General features: G+C 44.2%; 2 protein-coding genes across 2 annotated transcripts; both read right to left on the bottom strand.

The window, feature by feature from the left end:
• Positions 1-5,503: 5,503 nt before the first annotated feature.
• Positions 5,504-9,995, bottom strand: LOC135541545 (cytokine-inducible SH2-containing protein-like). The gene is made up of 3 exons (XM_064967849.1): positions 9,468-9,995; positions 7,715-7,887; positions 5,504-7,503 (listed from the first exon to the last, which is right to left on the bottom strand). The coding sequence occupies exons 1-3, from the start codon at positions 9,494-9,496 to the stop codon at positions 6,995-6,997; spliced, it is 711 nt and encodes a 236-aa protein (XP_064823921.1). The 5' UTR covers positions 9,497-9,995; the 3' UTR covers positions 5,504-6,994.
• A 503-nt stretch (positions 9,996-10,498) lies between these two features.
• On the bottom strand, positions 10,499-16,762 carry LOC135541504 (twinfilin-2-like; the record flags this gene model as incomplete). The annotated part of the gene is made up of 9 exons (XM_064967821.1): positions 10,499-11,018; positions 11,600-11,721; positions 11,885-12,035; positions 12,197-12,322; positions 14,370-14,414; positions 14,808-14,912; positions 15,697-15,792; positions 16,303-16,481; positions 16,663-16,762. Coding segments are annotated over 9 exons (1,092 nt in total), but the record flags the coding sequence as incomplete, so codon positions are not given.
• Between the last annotated feature and the right edge of the window lie 8,156 nt (positions 16,763-24,918).

The raw sequence follows: 24,918 nt of genomic DNA, 5'->3' as shown, positions 1-24,918 counted from the left end.
AAGTCCAGGATCCAGTTGCAGAGGGAGGTGTTTAGTCCCAGGGTCCTTAGCTTATTGATGAGCTTTAAGGGCACCATGGTACGCTGAGCTGTCGTCAATGAATAGCATTCTCACATAGGTGTTCCTTTTGTCCAGGTGTGAAATGGCAGTGTGGAGTGCAAGGAAGATTGCATCATCTGTGGATCTGTTGGGGCGGTTTACAAATTGGAATGGGTGCTTTAATGTGTTTGGACCCCAGGAAGAGTTGCTGCTGCCTTGGCAACAGCAAATGGAGATCCCTAATGAATACAAATACACCTACACATTTCGAGTGTCATAGCAAGGAGTTTGAATACCTATGTAAATAAGGTATTTCTGTTTTTATTATTTATACATTTGCAAACATTTCTAAAAACCTGTTTTCACTTTGTCATTATGGGGTATTGTGTGAAGATTGATGAGAAAAAAAATATTTTATACATTTTAGAACAAGGCTGTAACATGTGGAAAAAGTGAAAGGGTCTGAATACTTTCCGAATGCACCGTACATCATTGGTACCATAGCATACATACAAAAGATGTGATAAACTCATTTTGAATTATTGGAAACAATAAGTTCAGCCTGTCTGTAATGCTTCACAATGCTATGTGTGTGTGTACATGTGTATGTTATGCACATATGTGTCTGTGTTTGTATGTGTGTCTGTTTGTATGTGTGTGTGTGTGTGTGTTTGTATGCCCCTCTCTGTGTGTGTGTTTGTTTGTATGCCCCTCTTTGTGTGTGTGTGTGTGTGTGTGTGTGTGTGTGTGTGTGTGTGTGTGTGTGTGTGTGTGTGTGTGTGTGTGTGTGTGTGTGTGTCCTCTCCTGAAGCGACCATGTTCGGGAGTCTTGATAGGTAGTCCGCAGTAACGTTCTCTTTTCCTGCCTTGTGACGGACACAGAACCTGAAGGGCTGGAGCTCCAGATACCATCTGGTCAAACGAGAATTCCGGTCCTTCATGGTCTGGATCCAGGTCAGTGCTCTGTGGTCCGTGTGCAGGTCAAATTCCCTCCCAAGAAGGTAGTAACGGAGGCTATCTAGGGCCCACTTTATAGCCAGGCACTCCTTTTCGATTGTAGAATACCTGGTTTCCCTGGGCAACAGCTTCCGACTCAGGTACAGCACAGGAAGCTCTTCTCCTGGCTCCCCTTGGGCCAGTACAGCTCCAATTCCTACAGCCGAAGCGTCCACCTGCACAAGAAATCTCTTCTGAAAATCAGGGGTCTGAAGAACAGGGAATGAGCACAGTCGTTTTTTCAGTGTCATGAAGGCTTCCTCACACTCCTCAGTCCACTTCACAGGGTTGCTGGCCCCCTTCGAAGTGAGGTTGATCAGAGGGACAGCGATGGTCGAAAACTGTGGAATGAATCTCCGGTACCACCCTGCCAGACCTAGGAAGGACTTCACCTGTGTCTTGGTTCTGGGTCGAGGGCTATTCCTGATGGACTCCACTTTCTCCACCTGAGGCCGAACTTCACCCTTACCCAGCTGGTAACCCAGGTACTTTGTCTCCTGTTTCGCCCACTCACACTTCAGGAGGTTAAGCATGAGGCCTGCTTCATGGATCTTCCCCAGTACTCTGCTAAGATGCTGTATGTGCTCCTCCCAGGAGTGGCTGTAGATCACCACGTCGTCCAAGTAAGCAGCACAGTAATCGTCACAGTCCTGGAGGACCTTGTCCATCAGCCTCTGGAAAGTCGCAGGGGCCCCATGAAGGCCAAACGGCATGACCTTGAACTGGAACAGGCCCATTGGCGTCCGGAATGCAGTGTAGGCCTTGGATTGTTCATCCAGGGGCACCTGCCAGTACCCTTTGCAGAGATCCAATGTGGTGATGTAATGAGCTCTACCTATTCTCTCCAGTAAGTCGTCAATGCGGGGCATGGGATAGGCATCAAACTGGGAGATGGCATTCACCTTACGGAAGTCCATGCAGACGCGCAAAGAGCCATCCTTCTTTGGGACAATGACAATAGGGCTGCTCCATTCACTTGAAGATGGCTCGACAACATCCATCTCCATCATGGTGTGGACCTCTTCCTTGAGGGCTACCACCAGCCTCTCAGGCACACGGTAAGGATGCTGGCGGACAGGGTTCTGGCCAGGTTTCAAACGAATGACGTGTTCTAGGACTTTGGTTCTTCCTGGTCTCTGACTGAAGAGGGCCGGATACTTGCCAAACAGCTGCTTCAGCTCATCTTGCTTGTCTTCTTCCAGGTGAGCCAGTATGACTTCTGCTCGTTCTTTCCATGCCTCTGTGACACCATCCGACTCATCCTCTTCTACTCTGCGGACCAGAAAGGACTTTCCTTTGGAGAGTTCCTCTTTCTCCTCCCAGGCCTTGAGAAGGTTCACATGGTAGGTTTGCTTCTTCTTACCCTTGTCCGGGTGCAGCAACTCGTAGGTCACTGGGCCCATCTTCCTCCCGATTAGGTACGGTCCTTGCCATTGCGCAAGGAGCTTGCTGGTAGACGAGGGAAGGAGGAGCAGGACTTTCTGTCCTGGCTCAAACGCTCTGTGGCGAGCGTGCTGGTCATAGCCTCTCTTCTGGGCCTTCTGGGCTTGCTGAAGGTTTGCTCTAGCTTCCTCTCGGTACCGTTCCAACCTGTCTCGCATCTGGAGGACATACTGGACAATCCCCTGTCCTGAGGTAGCTACTGGGGAACCTTCCCAGCACTTCTTCAGCAGGTCCAGTGGTCCTTGCACTGGCCATCCATAGAGGAGTTCGAATGGCGAGAAACCTGTCGATGCCTGAGGCACCTCCCTGTAAGCAAACAGCAGAAAGGGTAACCACTTATCCCAGTCTTTACCAGTGTCAGCCACAAACTTCCTCAGCATGTTCTTGAGCGTTTGATTGAATCGCTCTACGAGCCCATCCGTTTGGGGATGGTAGGGAGTAGTCCTCAAGCCTTTAATGCCCAGCTGTCGGTGGAGTTGAACCATCAGTCGCGAGGTGAAGTTTGTCCCTTGGTCCGTCAGGATTTCATCTGGGATTCCTACACGAGAGAAGAGCTGAACAAGAGCACTGATTATTTTTGGAGTGGTTATGGAACGGAGTGGGAAGGCTTCTGGGAACCGGGTGGCATAGTCACAGATCACCAATATATACTTGTAACCTGCACTACTCTTCTCCAAGGGTCCAACAATGTCCATTGCAATTCTCTTGAATGGGGTAGAGATAACTGGCAGTGAACATAGAGGAGCCCGTTCAGACCTACGGACAGCACTGGTTTTCTGGCACGTGGGGCATGATTTGCAGTATTTTTGTACATCAGTATACATGGAGGGCCAAAAGAAACGGGAGCCTAGCCTAAGATAGGTCTTATGTTGCCCTAGATGGCCTGCCCATGGAACTGTATGTGCAAGGTTGAGAACAAGTGGTCTACAGGTAGATGGCACCACCAACTTCCTGCTATCTGCCTCTGACCCAAGGTAGAGTATGTGGTTGTCTACTGTGTAAATCCCCCCACATGAAGATTGACTGTCCCCAGCTAAGGCCTTGTCAAACAAACATTTCAAGGTTGCGTCAGACTTCTGCAGTGTAGTAAAATTTTGTGGAACATCCCATTGCACCTCTAACCCAGACACATCAGCAACAGGTACAGGGGTTCCCACATACTTCTCAAGACGCCGCTGGCGGCGTGACTTTCTGGGCCCTTTGGTTCCCCCCTTGCACAGACTATCACACAAGTCAGGCAGAGGTTGTAAACCAGCTTTGGCCTGGGCACGAGTGACAACTGAACATGCCATCTGAACATCAGACTGGCAAACTGACTCCCCATATAGCTGACCCCCCACACTTCCCAACAGATCAGAGAGTGCAGGCACATCCCTCCCCAAAATCATCTCAAAAGGTAGCTTCTCCATTACCCCAACTTTGAGGAGGTATTTCTGACCCTGAATCTCAACTGTGAGTTCAGCTGTGGGCTGCTGTGACTGGTCACCATGGACACATTGGATCAGTGTCTGATGACCATAATCAATGTCATTAACAGGTACATTACCTTTTCTGATCAATGACAGGGAACTGCCGGTGTCAATCATTGCAATAAGACTTTTACCATTCACTTTTACAGGTACCAAGCATGACCCTTCCTGAGTCTGTCTATTCTGAACACCATCCCCCTCTCTGGGTACATAACAGTAACCTGAGAGCTTGGATTTACGTAGCGGACACATTGAAGCTTTGTGCCCCTGCTGCCGGCAGTAAAAACAGGTCAGACCCCTCCCATCAGAGCGAACTGCATGATCCCTTACCTCCCTCCCAGACACATAACCCCCAGAGTTACCTCCACCATCTCTGGCGTTTCTGATGTCCCTTGTGTCTCTGAGACTCCTTGGAGCGGGTGCTGCAGGTTGTGGTGGGCCCCCTTTACGTGCATTAAGATACTGCAGTGCAAGCTTGGCCGCCATAAGCCCGTCCTTGGGCTCGTGCTCTCGGACCCAGGTTCGAATGTCGTGTGGTAGAACCTGTAGAAGTTGCTCGAGGATGATGACCTCCCGATTTCGTCCTGTGTCTTCTCCCCGGTCGAACCCATCGTCGGTAGAGACCCTTGAGGCGGTGGTACGTCTCTGTCGGCGACTCACCCGATGGCGTTGATGCAGCTCTGAAGCGTTGACGGTAGGTTTCCGGTGAGATGTCAAACTTCACCAGCAGCGCTTCCTTCAAGCCCTTTTAGACATTGGACAGCCCCTCATCCATTGCTGTGTAAGCCTCTAAGGCCTTGCCCGTGAGCAATGGGACAAGCCTGCAGGCCCACTCTACCTCAGGCCACTGCCACGTCTTAGCCATGCGCTCAAACCTCAGCAGGTAGTTTTCAATGTCCTCCCCCTGCTGGTATGAGGGCATCTTTGGCTCCTTCCTCAGGAATGCTGGAAGATGGACGTTAACACTGCTGGACTGGTCTCCTGGTGCTGGCCTCATTACTGCTTGGGGTGCCTGCTGTGGAGTTGAAGTCCCTGCTGCATCGAGCCTTTGTCGTCCTGGTGTTGGAAGACCCAATCTTGGGCTCTCACTGACGAGTTCCGTCTGGTGGGGAGCTGTGAGGATAGATTGGCGTAGGCCACGTAACGCCTGCTTGAGGTCTTCGTCCCTCCTCTCAAGGCAGGTGAAAAGTTGCTGAAAAAGGGTTACCATGGTTGGGTGTGGTTCTGGTCCCCCAACTGCTCCTTCAGTCAGCAGCTCACCCAGTTCTGGTTGTCTTTGGCCCCGCGGTCGGGCTCCTAGTTTCTCATACTTGACCTCTTCTTCACCAGACGATTCCATGGTATTCCACCCCGGTCCAACTTCAGGTACCCTTGACAGTTGATGCTGTTGCTGAGAACGCAACCCTGTACGCATTCCTTTACCTCTCTTGTTGGAATTCACTGATTTGCGGTACGCCATCCCACCGCTGCCACCATATGTCACGTAGAGTAGGCCAGAAGGCTAAACTGGATAACCTAACCTCTATCAAAATAAGAAGATGGCGGAACCGCAAAAGTTATTCTGTGCAAAGGTGTTTATTTACAAGTGATTCCGGAACAAAAAACAACAGTACTGCCATCAACGTCTACCTTATGGGACAGCTTAAAAAACAATGCTGCCCCATCCACAGCTCAATCCAAACTACCTCTTCATGACTGAAAGAGAGGCTCCTTTTGTAGGGCTAGCCCCTCCTCTCAGAACAATTAACCCTAATTAATTAATCAATTAACAATACAAACCTACATTTTCCATGAACTAAACATACTAAAGGATATACATTGCAACACGGTTTTAAACAATATCACAACATAACATTTACAACATTACATCACTACTGACAATATCTTTCAATATGCCCATATGCATTAATGAGCCATTTGGGACAGGCACTATAAAGCCAACCCAATTCCCTTAGCTCGGGTCCTTTTCCAGCATACCCGGAAGCTACAGAGATGGAGAGAGAGGAACAGAACAAACAATGCGCTCATCCACAACATTGATAAGTATAATAATTATTGTATCTCTCAAATATGAACATTGACAAGTGTGAAATGCATGCACCAAGACAGAAGTTAATTTGTGTGTCGACCCACATTGTTAACTTATCTTATAATGGCGCAGGGAGGAGTGATGAATATGTGTGTGCGTTAAAGAACCAAATGCTGCCCGCGGCCAGTGACGGACTTCTACGTCACAGTGTGTGTGTGTGTGTGTGTGTGTGTGTGTGTGTGTGTGTGTGTGTACACTGTCCTCTGTTCGTGTATTAATGACCATTGCTCTGGCTCTAATCCTGATAAGAGGCTTTCTTAGCACTAGTCAAATTCCCCTCTTGGAAACCAACTCCGGCGTAATGTTCCATGGAAATGCTCCCAGCAATAGGCTTAATGCTAATAATTTTCCCATGTGACTGTTTACGAAACCTGTTTACACAAAACACAGATTTTTGATAAATAATTAAAATTGTACAAGATCAAGATCACTGTTTTTTTCTCCAGCATCCTTTCATCTGTGAAAGATGACAGGGAGTACAGCAGCAAAGTGTAAGAACGGTTTTATTATTATACCTAAAATTCCTGTTCATTCCTGCTGAAGAAATTTCTCTTTTTTCCTGGCTACTGCTACTCTGTAATAGTCTGTTAGTGATGGTTTACAATAGATTATGGGTCAGACAAAAGACCATTATTTTTTTTACTATAAAAGAGATTTATTTGAAACAATAGACACAAAATCCATATAATGTAATTATATTAATATTAAAGTAAACAGTATAAATGGTGTCCGGTTCATGGATGTCTGTACGAGCAGCCCAAGTCCCAGTGAGACTTTAAAGTCCTACTCTTCCAAAGGCAACACTGCACTTTGTTTCCATGCTCCACTGTTCAGCTGAGCTGAGTCAGAGGCTATCTTTGACCCTATAAGCATAAGGTCCTAACCTTTAACCCTCACTGGGAGGTCCCTGGGCCTGCTGTGTGCCCTTCTTTGGGTAGGGATGGCTGCCAGAGGACCCTCATACCTGGAAAGGGTAGTCCTGCAGGTAGTGCACCAGTGGGCGTGGCAGGGGCAGCTGGTCAATGCAGTCGATTTGGCAGTTGATGGTGAGGCGTGTGAGATGCTGGAGAGAGGGGAAGGCCTGTGGCAGGGGACGCATCAGCTTGAGCAGTACTGCATTGTCCTTCGCTGAGGGCTGGGAAGGGCTGGGTTTGGCATTAGGTTTTGAAGGGCCCTCTGACTCCACTCTCTTGCCCTGTTGTGTCTGGCCTGAGCCAACGTAGTGTTGAACCAGGCTGCAGACATCAGGGAAGGACAGCAAGTGAGGGGGGCCTGGGGAGCTGGAATCCAGCCGGAAGCGACCCCCACTGTACTCTATGCGTACGTTGGTGGGGCCACAGGCCGTCTTCACTGACAGAGTCAGCATGTAGAGAGGGTGGCTGCTGTCGCGTACCAGGAAGGTTCCCACTGACACCTTCAGGAGAGCGTCTCGAGCCTCTCTGGCTGAAATGGACCCCCAGTACCAACCTGGAGCCAGAAACAGACCCACATGTTACTATTGTGTCCCATATTATCTCCATTACATGCTGACTTTAACGCTGAAACACACACACATGCTTACACACATAAACATACACACATATAAACATACACACATACACACATATAAACACACACACATGCTTACACATATAAACATACACACATACACATAAGGGGGGGGTGCTAGTAGGCATACCTGAGTTCTGTAGGTTCTGGAAGGTGGTGGTGATGCAGCAGAGGTCCTCTGTAGGGCCACAGAGAGGGACAGTCGGGTTCTGACAACACAAATCTCCTCTCTCGCCATCATTCTGCTGCATGCTGCTCATCATCCTGGCAATCATATCTGAAGGTGGCCCTCGCAACAGAGCCCTGAGGTAGGAGGAAAGAATCTAGAATTTTGTGCCTGGATTGGATAGGCTATAACACAGTAGTTGCTATGGAGACAGAAACATATGTCACATCCAGGGGTGGCAAAAGGATTGTGATTTCCACCCCACAATGTTGTCATATAAGGTAAAGGGGAGGGCGGAAAAAGTGCTCATGCAGCTTGCTTTGTGTTTAATGTTTAGGGAAAATCGTGATTGGTGAAAATCTGTGAATATCATACAACATAAATAGTCTTCAATAACTTGGCAAATGGTGGTATATGAACCCTTAGGAGGCACTTTGTTAAACTGTCAGCAGAGGCCTGAAGGCACTGATGCTGCTATAACATAAATAACATATGTGGGGAATGTGTAAAGAAGATGATTTTCCTCCTTTCTTTATCAAATTTTACTTAACCATGTGCCTTTATGTTAACCATGTGTAGTGAAAAAGAAAAGGAAAGCACCACACTCTAGGCACTCAGATGCAATAATTTAATAACCAAAGTAATAACCAACGACAGGCTTGATGTCTTCATCAGGGTGTAATGACAAACACTGCAGGTCACTAGTTAATAGAGTTTGAAAGGGTCTGTAATCATGGTCGGCTGTGGCTTAATTTCATTGGATGATTTACACATATAAATAGAACATAAAAAAGCATGAATGGATAACATATGATCATAGATACAATTTGGTTACATAGGCCTACAAACATGATTTACAATGGATAGCAAAAACATAAGAATCCCAAGAATGGCTTCAGATCAAACTCTATGTTGAGACCGAATGGGTCTTTAAATTAAAGATCCAGGCGGCCTCTCGATTTAACAATAAATTGTCAAGGTCACCCCCTCTCCTAGGGTTACCGATATAGCGAAGGCACAAAATAGAGTGGTTTGCTTCCAAAAAATGGCCCGCAACTGGATACGTCGAGTTTTTGCACCTAATAGGTGCTACAATGCTCAGAGATTCTTACTTTTAGTTCGCGCTTCGTTTTACCCATATACTTTTTACAACAAGGACAAGTTATAAGATAAATGACTGCCTTAGTGAAGCACGTGACAACACCTAATAAAATAAATCATAATTATAGCGTCTCCAAAGGGGCTACACAACTAAAATAACATAAAAGTAACGTTCAACAAAACGTTTAGGATCCTGGATTATTGCTAACCTATTATTATTACCTATATGATATACAAACAATATATAATGTAGGTAACAAGGTAAAATCCCATGATGAATTCTTGACAAGAAATACCTTCCATTTTGCATGGAGAAAAAGTCCATCCACATTCAAACTTTCAGCCTAGGCTACAACTGTCAAAGGCAGACATTTTTCGACTATAGGCCTAAATTATAATCTTCGAATATGAACTCATATAAATCCTAAACACTTCATTCTCCTGGCTTTGTTCGACACTGTCTGGTACACAACGAATAAACTCTGTGCTGAATGCTCCTTAATTTCCCGCATGTGATGTCAAAACGTGGCTACATTTGATTTTCTCAGCACAGCCAAATTGTGAAATTAAAATGAGTGCATGTAGCCTAATTGTGCCAACAACAAATTCAACTTACCTTTGAACACAATAAATCATAATGAACATGAATCCAGTTTAAACATTTTGGCGTGTATGCTTATACAATTATCCAATAAAGCCAGTGATTATTATATATTGTAGGAACAGTCACTGAGTTGACGTTGTCATGGCGCCAATAATCCGAAAAACAAAAGTTTTTCTCAATAACTAAATAGACTTTTCAGATTTTTTTCAAAATTTAAAATAATCCTAATTTTATTTTGGTTATAACTATAAAATCTCAAACGTGTCAGTTTCAACCTCCGAAAAAATAGAGGGTGAAGTCCAGCGGAGTAATCCGCTCACCAGACACTGTTCTTATTCGATTCTAAGGAAAGACGGTGAGAAAACCACCTCTTGTAAATTCAGTGTTGCGGGTTGACGGAAGTTCTAGGAATCTAATTCCAAGAATGGCTTTGAACTTCAGCGCCGCATGCGGCAGGGGCCGCGTCTGCCCAGTGCGCACCCTGTTTCGCGGAACTGCGCTGCGTTTCGATTTGCTCCGGCGCGTGCTCGAGTTTCTTTTTCAGCCTCGCGCCAGGGGTATGGAAGAGGCTCAGCTGGCATCACCAGCGCCGCCTAATGCGCAGCGGATGACTTCTTAGTAGAGCACTTTCCAGGAAAGCTGACTGAAATTGACCTTAGCTGACTGAGCCTCCCCCTTATAATGCTCCGCCTTCCCTCATAATGTTTCATAGACTACTATTGATTCTTTAACCTTGTGATTACCGTTTGTAAACCTATTAAATGTTTAAATGAGTGTTTACAAACAAATACATCACCAATTTTACTTCTTTAATTTATATGTTCTGTTTTACAGGACAAACAATCAACGATATTCAAGTATATATTTTCCAGGTAGAGGCCGGGTGCAATTCAAAAAAATATTTCTCAGACATAATTTGACCTCATTCAGATTATCACTGTGGTATGTACAAACACACATTCACACACATTTTATTTAACACTTGATCGTCCCTTGTATCCCCTATTACCCAAACATTTAGTAAAAACAGAAGACAAATTAAATTAAATTAAATCATTTTTTATTTATTGGAAGATGATGTAAAATAATGAGCATCCTGACATGATTCAACCTGTATCTGATTGAACCTTCATCTGACTGTGATCAGTCCTTTCGGGGAAGGGCAAGGTGATGTGTCTTTTAGTATGGGCACCAGGGCACTGATGGTGAAACGATGGACAAAGTGGAAAAAGGGAACATACAAGTAATGTTGCATAACATAAAAAATAGACCTTGAGAGGTTGCTTTATCTTAAAATAAGCACTATCAGATCCACAAGGTAAGAAACAGACAGTTGAGGAGAAAGAGGCCAGGTTATACGTGGAGGTTTGGGTGTGAGTCTGTTCCTGTCACTCTCTAGCTCTCTTCCCCGTTCTCTCCGGCCCCCTTGACGAGGCGCTTGTTACCCCTCTTCCCCCCAGGCCCACGTGGCTTGGCGAACACCTGCTTCAGAGTGTGTTCAATGGGATGGACCTCCTCATACAGAAACTCCTCCGTCAGCCCATCCCCACCGTCAATCTCAATCTGTACACACACATGCGCACATGCGCACACACACACACATCAACACAAATACACACACACACACACACACACACACACACACACACACACACACACACACACACACACACACACACACACACACACACACATCAACACAAATACACACACCCACACACACACACCCCACACACACACACACGCACACACACATCAACACAAATACACACACACACACACACACACACACACACACACACACACACATCAACACAAATACACACACCCACACACACACACACCCACACACACACACACGCACACACACATCAACACAAATACACACACCCACACACACACACACGCACACACACACACACACACATCAACACAAATACACACACCCACACACACACACACACACACACATCAACACAAATACACACACCCACACCACATGCGAGAGAAAAAGGGAAGAGGGAGAAAGAAGGAACATGTTTGGAAAAGATCAAGCTCAGTATTTAAGCACACTGTGATATGACAGTCTGATATTATAATGTACATTAAAGATGTGTAACTTGGAGGTTGTGTAATTGTTGAACCTTTTTGGCGATATCTAGACGGTAGTCTCTCTCCACCTCATCCAGTAGGGGGTTCTTACAGCTAGAGTACAACATCCGCTCCTTAATGCTACAGCTATAGCCTGGCATGGAGTAGATGAACACTGAGAGAGAGAGAGACAGAGAGACAGAGAGAGAAGGATTATGAGAGATTCTATAACCTTTAATTGAGTATAATGTGTGTGTGTGTGTGCGTGTGTGTTTGTGTGTGTGCACGTGCGTGCCTGTGCATGTGTGTATATGTGTGTTCGTGTGTGTGATACTGACCCAGAGCCTCCTGTTGCTGTCCTTGGTGGGAGTGTTTGAAGATGAAGAAGTGGTATCTGGGTGTGTCAGTAGGGATTCTGTAGGGAAGCTCACGAGTCTCTGTGGGGTTGGTGTGGACCAGCTCGACTGTCTCTTTCTCTGTGTCCAACTTCTGAGACACATACAAAAAATCACAATACTGAGTGTGTGTATACTGAGTGTGTGTGTGTGTGTGTGCTTGTGCGTACCTGTGTGTGAGCAAGAGATAGAGAATGTTTGTTGCATGTTTTGTTTAACTTTGTTTTGTATGCTTGTAACGTGAGGCCTGCTCACCAGCTGTATGTAGTTGATACGTTTCTGCTTGAGTTGCTGCAGAGCGCGTTTGGCCTCCTCCTGTAGAGGGAACACCAGGCCTGTAAGAGCCTGGTGCCTTTTGTCCAAACCAAACTCCATTGTCACCTGTAGGGGCCGACATATAGCCATAAAACCACAGTCTGCATAACACACATCAATAATGTATTCCTACATAAACTATAAGGAACAAGGTACTGCAGATGGAAAAGTTGTTATCAACTACACAAATCAATAAAGTGATGCAGGTGAAAACAGTAGAGGCTGACCAATTATGTCCGATTTCAAGTTTTCATAACAATCAGTAATCTGCATTTTAGGACGCTGATTAGAGCCGATTACATTGCAATCCACGAGGAGACTGCGTTGCAGGCTGACCACCTGTTACGCGAGTGCAGCATCAAAAGGACCTTGTGGCTGCAAGGAGCCACGGTAAGTTGCTAGCTAGCATTAAACTTATAAAAAACAATCAATCTTAACATAATCACTAGTTAACCTAGTAATATCATCAACCATAACTAGCTTATAATCAAAGCGGTGCCTGTTAATTTACTATCTAATCGCAGCATGCTTCAACCTCGCCAAACAGGTGATGAATTAACAAAAGCACATTCATGCAAAAAGCACAATCTCTGCACAAATGTACCTAACCATGAACATCAATGCCTTTCTTAAAATCAATAAACAGAAGTATATGTTTTTAAACCTGCATATCTAGTTAAAATAAATGTGTGTTAGCAGGCAATATTAACTTGAGAAAGTGTGACACTTCTCTTGCTTTCTGTGCAAGCAAAGTCAGGGTATATGCAGCAGTTTGGGACGCCTGGCTCGTTGCGAACTGTGTGAAGACCATTTCTTCCTAACAAAGACCGTAATTAATTTGCCAGAATTTTACATAATTATTTCATAACATTGAAGGTTCTGCAACGTAACAGCACTATTTAGACTTAGTGATGCCACCCGTTCGATAAAATACGGAACGGTTCCGTATTTCACTGAAAGAATAAACGTTTTGTTTTCAAAATGATTGTTTCCGGATTTGACCATATGAATGACCTAAGGCTCGTATTTCTGTGTGTTTATTATATTATAATTAAGTCTATGATTTGATATTTGATAGAGCAGTCTGACTGAGTGGTGGTAGGCAGCAGCAGGCTCAAGCATTAATTCAAACAGCACTTTCCTGCGTTTGCCAGCAGCTCTTCGCAATGCTTGAAGCACTGCGCTGTTTATGACTTCAAGCCTATCAACTCCCGAGGTTAGGCTGGCAATACTATAGTGCCTATAAGAACATCCAATAGTCAAGGTATATGAAATACAAATGGTATAGGGAAATAGTACTATAATTTCTATAATAACTACAACCTAAAACTTCTTAACTGGGAATATTGAATACTCATGTTAAAAGGAACCACAAGTTTTCATATGTTCTCATGTTCTGAGCAAGGAACTTAAACGTTAGCTTTTTTACATGGCACATATTGCACTTTTACTTTCTTCTCCAACACTATGTTTTGGTATTATATAAACCAAACTGAACATATTTCATTATTTATTTGAGACATTTATTTAAAATAAAAGTGTTAATTGTTCATTCAGTATTGTTGTAATTGTCATTATTACAAAATATATATATATATATATCAGACGATTAATCGGTACGGCTTTTTTTGGTCCTCCAATAATCTGTATCGGTATTGGCGTTGAAAAATCAGAATTGGTAGACCTCTAGAAAACATAGTTATGAAATGTAGCTTAAAGATGAGGAGCAAGCCTCTTTTTAAAGACATCCTCCAGAGGATTTTGAACTTTTACTGTTGAAAATACAATAAAGTAGGCACACTAAAGGATAGAAAAATATGTTTTGAGCTAAATAGTGTTTTTTCGACATAACTGCAAAGTTCAAGGAGTAGGGCATTCAAGGAGCTGGTCTGATGGGAAGTCGTGACGTCATCGGCCTCCCCCTTGCTTCAGGAACAATAGAGGAGCAATAGAGAACAAAAGAGGAAAGGCCCACCCCCCACATGTGCAATGTCATGACTTACCTGGACCACCTATTGAGATGTGCCTTTTGTTAAATGAGTTGAAAAGGAGACTGGAGTGCCACTTTTAAAGGTCTTTAGTACAGAGTTGAAGATGAGAGGGCGGGACAAACCTTTGCGCGTCCTCTAGGAGTGTTGCTTAACCTTCTACGCTCATCCTGTGGGCATATAATGGATAAACAATGTTTGATCTCTTTCTCTCTTTTTTCTCTCACACACATGCACACACAGTTTGCACACATACTTGCACTCATTGCCTACATACACCTGAACCAGATGCTCAGACACACACACATACACACACAGATACAAAATACACACGTGAGAATACTGAGAGAAGAACCCTAGCTTACCCATACAACCTTGTCCTTGATGGCACATTACAGAGACACAAACACATATGGATGACAATATGTAGTACACATCATACAAAGGTATAACAAGATACATTATCTCACAGTAGTAGCCTTCATCATATATGTTTGTAATATACACTGAAAATAATATACTAATTGGTGGATATATAGCACAGTCACTCCCCTTAGCTTTACCTCTGTGATTTTTATTCGCTGCAGCTCCTGCTCCGCTACTGTGAGAGGTGCAGGGGAGGAGCAGGAAGACATGTGACGCAGGTACCCCTGGAAACACAGGTCTTCCTGTGGACATAGGAACCAGGAAGTGATTCGCTGAACAAGCCCAACATACTTTATTCACAAAAAGAGGGCTCCTATCCAATGTATCATGCATCATCTTAACTCTTAATTTGAGCCAGTTTCCGACAGCATGAAAATAATCTTACAGCAACAGAAAATGTGAATTATTATGTGGATTATAATAATGATAATGATAAACTTCAGAAGCCTTTTAAAATGCAAATACACAATAAGGTTTACATTTCCTGCATTGCCGGAACGTTGTCCTGCAACAGATTAAGATCCTACATATGTAAGGAGGTAGATGAGACCACTGAGGAAGGGTTGTGATCAGCTGTTACCATGAGCTGTCAATCACATAGTGATTTGACTGATTGGAGGCTGATATATAGACAGAAAAGGCAACTGGGTGACATCAGTCACTGACTGTAGTGTCTTCACATGATAATCTTCTGACCTAATGAGGTCAAGACCTCATTTAACCCCTCCTTCATCAACTGCCCTCTTGTGTCTAGTCTACCCAAATAGAATGTGGAACTTTGCTCTACTTTGTGGACTCTGGAGTGGGTGTTGTCTAGTAAGCATCTTAACCCCTGGCCCTGGACCTCCTGAACAGAGTAGAAACATTTGTATGCTGTGGAGTGAGTCAAATGTTCCAATATGCAGAAAATAAAGGGGGAAGAAGGGAGTTATTTCAAAGGCCAGGGATTGATAGGGTTAACCCACAAGTCAGGTAAACCGAAGTCAAATAAAAGTGTTTTGGATTTGATGATTCCAGACCACAGACCTCAACTGTGCCAAACATCTCATCCTTGATGTGGCCTCCGCCAAACTCCTTCTTTAATGTGGCACGGGTGGCAGCGTAGACCATCTTCTCCCTCACCTACAGGGGGCATAGCGGAAGAGGAAAGAACACAGAACACTGAACACTGGGTAGTGCATTGCATGTGCATGTTTTACAGAAAATGTGTATAAACTGTATGCATGATCGAGGCAGGTAGCCTAGCGGTTAGAGCATGGCAGGTAGCCTAGCGGTTAGAGCATGGCAGGTAGCCTAGTGGTTTGAGCGTTGCAGGTAGCCTAGCGGTTAGAGCATTGTAGGTAGCCTAGCGGTTAGAGCGTTGGGCCAGTAAATGAAAGGTTGCTGTTGAATACTTGAGCAGACAAGATGAAAAATCTGTTGATTTTGAGCAAGGCACTTAACACTAATTTGCTCCATGGGAGCTGTAATACGATGGCTGACCTTGTAAAACAACACATTTCACTGCACCTCTCCGGTGTATGTGACAATAAAACACAACTGTAATTTTGTTCTGGTGATTTGTATAGTATTGCAAGCTTGCATAATGATATTCAATGTTGACTGCAAATAGAGATGTTTGTATTTACGTACTGGTGATTGATCAGGTGACCAAGCGATGAAGATCCATTCATAGCCCTGTGCATTCTGGGTGTCAAGGCGGTACAGGATGTAGCAGGGCTCCTGAGCCACCAGCAGAGGAAGGAGGAAGTGATCATAGTCCTTGTCCCAGCTCTTTGCAGGTTCTCTGTATGCGCCTAGCACCAGTTCCTCTGGAAGACGGACAGAGAAATACTCATATCAAACTCTCATCTTTGAGCACAGTCCTTACATTTCAATAGTTGCCAGTCCCCAGTGGATCAGGTTTAGAAGATCAGCCAATTGGTAGATAAACAGGTACTCTTTACTCAGTTTTGGTTCTAGACTTCACATACTGTGTACACCCATACTTACCATCTCTGATGACAATCTTTGCTATTCTGATGGTCCCTCCCCTCACCCTGGCCAGGAAGTCCTTCAGTTCATCCGATGCTACAATGGTATGGTAGACAAGAGAGAGATACAAGGGGGGGGGGCAGAGAGAGAGGGAGACAGAGAGAAAGAGACAGGGAGGTGGAGAGAGATATAGAGAAAGGGAGAAAGAGAGGGAGAGAGAGGGGTGGGGGGTGGAGAGGGAGACAGAGATAGAGAAAGGGAGGTGTAGAAACAGAGATAGATCAAGAGAAAGGAAGCAAAAGAGAGAGAGGGAGACGGGGAGAGAGAGGAGAGGAAGATGGAGAGAGAGAGAAAGAAAGAGAGCGAGAGAGAGAGATGGGGCAGTAAGAACTTGAGACACCGGGGAGAAAATCTGATCCTTTGCCAGGCACTCACGGTATTACCTTAAGTAACATAGACAGGGGCCACAGAGATACTGTACAGCTGCCACGGAGTGAATAGAGTCTATACACAACAAGCTGATCCCAGAACAATTGATACCGTTTGGGGAAAGACGTTCTCTTTCGAATGGACTGAGCCCATAATTTGGGTTATTACACGAAGTGAGTTTCCCTCTTTAATAAGATTTTCTGTACGCCTCCCCTCTCTCACCATGGTTACCAAACACAGCAGCAGTCTCATAAATGATGTAGGATCAGGTGAGATAAGTGAGAGAGAGGAGATGTATATGCTTCCGCCCCTAGCTCCAGTTACTCACATGCTGAAACATACGCACATAGCCATGAACTAAACACACATTCCCATAGATACAGTACATCTCATAGGGTTTGAAATATCCCAACTGTTCAATGCTTTTATGAAAGTAACAAATAATGTTTCACATTATATCCCTCATATGGGAGAAAAATTAATGGTTCTATATGGGACTAAATGTTTACACGTGTGGTATTATATAGACTCCAATGAAGATGATTATGTGAGTAAGGTTAGAGGCTCCATACGCGTATTCACACAGACTGCGCCCCGAGGTGTCACTCACCATCTGAATACCACGAGCTGGCATAACATTCCCGTTAAAGTAAGAATTAATTACCATCACATTACATCACATCAAATTACAGTGTTGTGTCGCAGAATGTCCCGAATTTTGTTGCAACACCAAATTCTTAAAACTCAGAACGGATCGGTAAGCCTACACGATTGGAGAGCTTTTACGCACAATGGCACAGGGCAAAGAGAGAGCACTGGTAATTGACAAGAATCACTTTCCCCCTCTATACAATACAACACTAGCTATCATTCGTTCCAATGATATCATGCGCGTCTACCCAAGAGGACATTTACCATGGATTCCAGTCTGGTGCGACATCCTTTGGCAGTAAGATTTCTGCTTCAAAATCCTCTCCTCCAAGGTAGCCTTCTAGAGTGAGTCTCTACGTGTCCTCTATCTCTCTCTGTTGCTGCTCAGTTAGATCCTCCGTACTGGCAGCAGGCAGTTCGGCCTAAACCAACTTCAGCGTAAGTGACATAAAAGCCCCAAGGTTGACTTGGGGATTCCTAACGCGTGAAACCTGACCTGTGGCCCTGTGGCAGGTGAGTAATAACGCGGCTGTCAGTGGATATGCCACCTTAACGACTGCTTTAAAATTATTCGTGTATCAATGACAACCACTTTACAGCGCTTGACGGGAGTGGGACCTCTCCAACGACGCGCTTCTATACACAGCGTCAAGTGGCAACGCAGGCGCAATAGACACGTTATCTTTCAGAAATCCGCAGGTGAAATATATTGTCCTTGGGTCTCTATCTTTTGTTGGATGTCTGTCCCTGTGTCATCAGCAATGACATATTATCTATCACTCATGCACATCGTGAACCGGATCGGTTCAACACACACGGACGCAGCGGAGATCTCAAATTCCAGCCACCTGCTCACAGAAATGCGACACCCCGCATGAAGCTAATCCCGAAGTTTCGACACTGCACCTTTGGTAGGCTACAGACTGTAATGTAATTAGACCCCGTTTAATATGTGAGAGATGAGCATTGTTCCCCTTGACTGATAAATCTCAGATACCTTTTGATGTAAAAGCTATCTATTTCCATATCCCAGCGTAATTGTTAACTAAACATTAAATGGTAAAGTAGGCTATAGGTAGACTATAGGCTTGTGATATTACACACAGGCTTAGGTCTACAAAGCATTATGTCATAGGGGCAGGAATGGTGGGTTTTTCAATGGTCAGTACTTAAGGCCCGAAACAATGGCCAGGTACAAAAACTACAACAAAGCTCTTTCATTAGCAATATGTCTGATTGTGACTGTGTGTATGAGAGAAAGATAGAGACATAAAGACACACACACACACACACACACACACACACACACACACACACACACACACACACACACACACACACACACACACACACACACACACACACACACACACACACAGGTGGTGAGAGGAAGATGAGTGTGTACCTGTGAGGTTACCTGTGATGGGATCATCCATAATTCAGTAAAGCTCCAAGGTTCTATACATTATTCAACAGGGCCCCCTCTCCTATACACACAGATACACTTTATGTGCACGCACACACCAATGAAAAACACCAGAGTTTAAGGACATAAATAGTAGACATTAAAACATTTGAATACTTTCAGAATAAACCGTACAAAAAACACTGACATTGAATTCCCAATAAAACATGTATCAGCAGGTCAAATTAACACTTGATTGAAGTTTGTCATTGTATCAAAAAGTTACAAGTTCATACATAACTCTCTACTTATTAACATTATGTGGCAGTTTCCTCAGAATCACAGTAGAAAAAAACAAGATATCTAAACAGGTTTTTGGCAGTAGTACACCTCAGGTCTTCTCTACTCTTATAAAAATGTATCTCAACTTATCTGCAGGCCACAGGTGGACAATAACTACTGTAATAACTGACCACAGCTCTAGTGCTCCCCTCATGTAACCTTCCCTATTTGGCAACTCTCCTTAGGGATGATCGACATTGGAATTCCTTTCACCAATGCCTTAGTGTGCATACAATTTTATCTGGAGCCATTAAGAGTTCACAGTGTTAAGCATTTGCATACTCAGAGCAACATGAAAGGAGAAGGCATGCTGGGTAAGGATGATGACAGTTTCTCTGTGGCCCCACACCTTTATCAGTCTCCTACACTGGGAAGCCAAGACGCCTGCAAAGAGAGAAACAGAGAGCGTGGGGGTAGAGGTTGGCAGGGGCCAGTGAAAGACAATGTACGCGTGTCTGAGTGAGTGAGTGTTTGGCTGATGAAAGTGTTTGTGTGTGTGTCTCACCATATTGGAGCAGTCGCTGGCAAACATCATGTATTTAAATTAAACTACAGTGTGTTGATTAGTAAAGAATGCTTCCCATCCAGAACAGCTATTTTCATTGCACTCTCTGAGGGTTAGTTAGGTGGTTATTGATGATGGATTGGGGGAAAATAGTTATACAAACCTCTGGACTTATTGGAGTTCAGATAGTAATAATATCAGCTATTGGGTCAAATGGCAAATTGATTTGGGTGACCCTAGAATTGTCTTGAGCATCAGACTTGAAATTGTGTTGAGTTGTTCCGTGGATCAGGGAGGGCTGGGTAAGACAGCCTAGTTTGCCAAGTTCTAATGTTGGGACTTGGAGGTGCTGGGCTCACCAATCATGACAAACTTTGAGTCTGGGGTGAAGCAGCAGGCCTCGAGTGAAATGTTGTTGTAGCCCTACATAACACACAGGAGAGACACATGTCAAGATGCAGCCAGTCAGAAAATAACTATGTATTTACTAGAGATAATACATGGTGTGAGCTATTTGCATATTAGTAGATATGTGTGTGAATATGTACATTAGGTCCATCAGTGCAGTGTGATAACAGTTCTCTCACTTAGAAAATGTGCAGCAAAGCTCCATTGAATGAATCTTGGATGTGAACAGCGCCCCCATTGGTAGAGCAGACCACCATAGTCCCTGTGCCCAAGAAAGCAAAAGTATCCTGCCAAAATGACTACCGCTCCGTAGCACTTACGTCGGTAGCCATGAAGTGCTTTGAAAGGCTGGTCATGGCTCACATCAAACCATCATCCTGAAAACCCTACACCCAATCCAATTCGCATACCGTCCCAACAGATCCACAGATGACCCAAAATCAATCACACTCCACACTTTCCCACGTGGACAAAAGGAACACCTATGTGAGAATGCTGTTCATTGACTACAGCTCAGCGCATCAACACCAATAGTTCCCTCAAAGCTCATCACTAAGCTAAGGACCCTGGGACTAAACACCTCCCTCTGCAACTTCATCCTGGACTTCCTACCGGGCCCCCAGGTGCTAAGGGTAAGCAACAACACATCTGCCAAACTGATCCTCAGCACAGGGGCCCCTCAGGGGTGCGTGCTCAGTCCTCTCCTGTACTCCCTGTTCACTCATGACTACACGGCCAGGCACGACTCTAACACCATCATTAAGTTTGTTGACAACACAACAGTGGTAGGTAGGCCTGATCACTGACAACATAGGGAGGAGGAAAGAGACCTGGCAGTGTGGTGCAAGGACAAACACTTCTCCCTCAACTTGAGCAAGACAAAGGAGCTGATTGTGTACTACAGGAAAAGGAGGGTCGAATAGGCCCCCATTCACTTCGACGGGGCAGTAGTGGAGCGGGTGAAGAGTTTCAAGTTATTGGTGTCCACATCACCAACAAACTATCATGGTCCAAACACACTAAGACAGTCGTGAAGAGGGCACGACAACCTGTTTCCCAGATCCTCAAAAAGTTATACAGCTGCACCATCGAGAGCATCCTGACCGGTTGCATCACCACCTGGTATGGCATCTGCTTGGCATTCGACCGTAAGGCGCTACAGAGGGTAGTGTGTACGGCCCAGTACATCACTGGGGCCAAGCTTCCTGTCATCCAGGACCTATATACTAGGAGGTGTCAGAGGAAGGCCCAAAAATTATCAAAGACTCCAGTCACTGAAGTCATAGACTGTTCTCTCTGGTACCACACGGCAAGCGGTACCAGAGCGTCAAGTCTAGGTCCAAAGGGCTCCTTAACTCTTTGAAGAACACTTTTTGGTTCCAGGTAGAACCCCTTTGGTGTCTAGGTAGAACCCTTTTGGGTTCCATTCCACATAGTGTTGGTACTACATGCAACTCAAAAGGGCTCTCCTTTGGTGACAGCCAAACACCTCTGTTGGAACCCCTTTTTCGAAGAGTCTCAACAAGTTCAACCTGTTCAGTTTACACCATTTAATTCTGTACTCAAACATCTGCCTGGTATTCAAGATAACCCACAACATAGCACCACCACCTCTGAAGGTTTTTGCCAACCTTTGCTCACACACACACACACACACACACACAGTATTGTAGCATCTTAATTACATTTTTCACATTTTAGGCATCCAGCTTGGGCCTTGGATGGATGCTGCACTGAGATGGGCACAAGGGTATGTGATACGGTCCTTTTCAGTATGGTGGCAAATTAGTTGAACAGGAGAAGAGGATGTGGTTACTTGTGGAGGAAGAGCAGTGGGAGGGTGGTGGGTTGAACAGCTGCATTGAAGCTGAGTGGTTGATCTGGCTCATCACATCTTCTTGACTAGAAGAAAGAGATTTAGAAATTAGTTTGACATTGCCATAGTTCAACAGCTGAAAAGCTGTCATTAACATACTCCCAGAGATAGCAAGACATTCAGTATTCACTGAATGAAGTAGCCAACCCATCTCCACTTACAATTTCATTCATCAATTAAATAAATAATATTATAAACTGGGTGGTTCGAGCCCTGAATGCTGACTGGCTGACAGCCGTGGTATATCAGACTGTATACCACAGGCATAATAAAACATGTATTTTTAATGCCCTAATTATGTTGGTAACCAGTTTATAATAGCAATAAGGCACCTCGGGCGTTTGTGATATATGGCCAATATACCACTGCTCAGTGCTGTATCCAGGCACTCTGCGATGCGTCGTGCATAAGAACAGCACTTAGCCATGGTATATTGACCATATACCACACCCCCTCGTGCCTTATTGTTTAACTATAGCACATTCAATTATGTTATTATTGTTGACTATTGGCTACTCCTGTATCTACCTTGTACAATACCATAATCATTGAATGAAGTAGCATACCCATACACAATTTAATTGATAAATTAAATAAATAATACTAGCACATAGTTACATTATTGTAGAAAAGGCTACCCCTGTAGCCACACTATAATAGGATACCGTTATGATTTAATTAGTTGTCAGGCATTATTTTAGGTCTTCAATCAAAGTTGTATGTTGTACCTTGTTTCCTTCCCTCAGGGAATAGTAGTTAATTTTGTACACCAGCCTACTACACTATCAACACAGTACATAATATTGCCTACGTGCCTTTGACAATACGTTATCAACTCAGCAAAAAGTAAATGTTTTCAAATAATCCACATGTTCCTTAACACAATAGGCCTAAATATTTCATCCCAAGGATTCCGAATAGCATGCACCCTCTGGGAAATCTGATGAACTCGTCTCTACGACTGAAAGCAACGGACACAACTCGGATTGATTTTCTGGTGTACTGGGAACTGGAAACAACACAGTCTGTGATTGGCTAACGTTTAGATCTGCATACAGCGAGATAAGATAACATACCATCCCATGAGGTGTTGAGGATGTGTTTTAAAAGTGATCCAAATGTGACATATTGCAATAGTGGTGGGAATGCCCAACAAGGGTGTTTGAGAATGAGGTGGCCAAAGTCAGGGCTGTCCAGAGAATTTCATATGCAGCGACTGTTAAAAGGGTTGAGGGTTCGAATGGTGCTTTTAAAGAGTCCATGGTGGTGGATAGGCCTTCACTGAAGGCTGCAGGGGTTGCCATTCAACAGCAGGACACAGATAGGTGGGGGCGGCAGGTCGCCTAGTGGTTAGAGCATTGGACTAGTAACTGTAAGGTTACACGATTGAAACCCGAGCTGACAAGGTGAAAATCTGTCGTTCTGCCCCTGAACAAGGCTGTTAACCCACTGTTCCTAGGCAGTTAAGCCGCTGTCATTGAAAATAAGAATTTGTTCTTAAATGATTTGCCTAGTTAAATAAAGGTTAAGAATGTGGCCTTTATAGCTATGGTGATTGATGGCACTGCCAAGGTGGAGAGGAAGTCCAGGAAAATAGATATCATTGTGGATGCGGCGGAATGGTCCCTGGGACTGAAAGACTTCTCAGAGGAGAAGTTGCATGGAGTATTGTCACAAGCTCTACCATCTTCTCAGGTCATAGAACCTGAGAAGGGAGATAGGGAGATTTGAAGGAAGAAGTGGGAGTTTTGGTATTTTGGTTTTGTCAATGTGTTTTTTTATTGTTTTATTTTGGGTGGATTAAGTTAGTTTTCCCTATCACGTATGGGTTTTACTTTTACCTTGTTTTTTTCCAACCCCATCCAGTTGGTAGCAGTAATACATATTTTTGGGTGTAGTCTGCCATAAAACCCACAGAAGGAGAAGAAGAAGAAAATGAGGCATTGAGGGAAGCCACATTACCTATTGGGTATTATATTTTCTAGACTGTGATAACAGGAAATACACAAGCCATAGGCTACACACTGTAGCTCAATGTGGTCTACATCGGAATATCAGCTTGCACGTGAAAAACTGTAAATGATAACATTTATGGTTGAGATTTAATTAATATGAATATTAATTATGCACCTCTAATTAATATAAATATATTCCATCTAGACACCGTTGCCCTAGAGCACACAAAAAACTATACATACCTTGGCCTAAACATCAGCGCCACAGGTAACTTCCACAAAGCTGTGAACGATCTGAGAGACAAGGCAAGAAGAGCATTCTATGCCATCAAAAGGAACATAAAATTCAACATACCAATTAGGATCTGGCTAAAAAATACTTGAATCAGTCATAGAACCCATTGCCCTTTATGGTTGTGAGGTCTGGGGTCCAATCACCAACCATGAATTCACAAAATGGGACAAACACCAAATTGAGACTCTGCATGCAGAATTCTGCAAAAGTTTTCTCCATGTACAACGTAGAACACCAAATAATGCATGCAGAGCAGAATACCCTGATACCTGCTAATTATCAAAATCCAGAAAAGAGACATTAAGAGATGTTAAATTCTACAACCATGTAAAAGCAATTCCCAAACCTTCCATAACAAAGCCATCACCTACAGAGAGATGAACCTGGAGAAGTGTTCCCTAAGCAAGC

This window comes from Oncorhynchus masou, chromosome 6, assembly GCF_036934945.1.
Source record: "Oncorhynchus masou masou isolate Uvic2021 chromosome 6, UVic_Omas_1.1, whole genome shotgun sequence".
NCBI classification, from domain to species: domain Eukaryota; kingdom Metazoa; phylum Chordata; class Actinopteri; order Salmoniformes; family Salmonidae; genus Oncorhynchus; species Oncorhynchus masou.
This window is presented reverse-complemented; position numbering and strand designations above follow the sequence as displayed.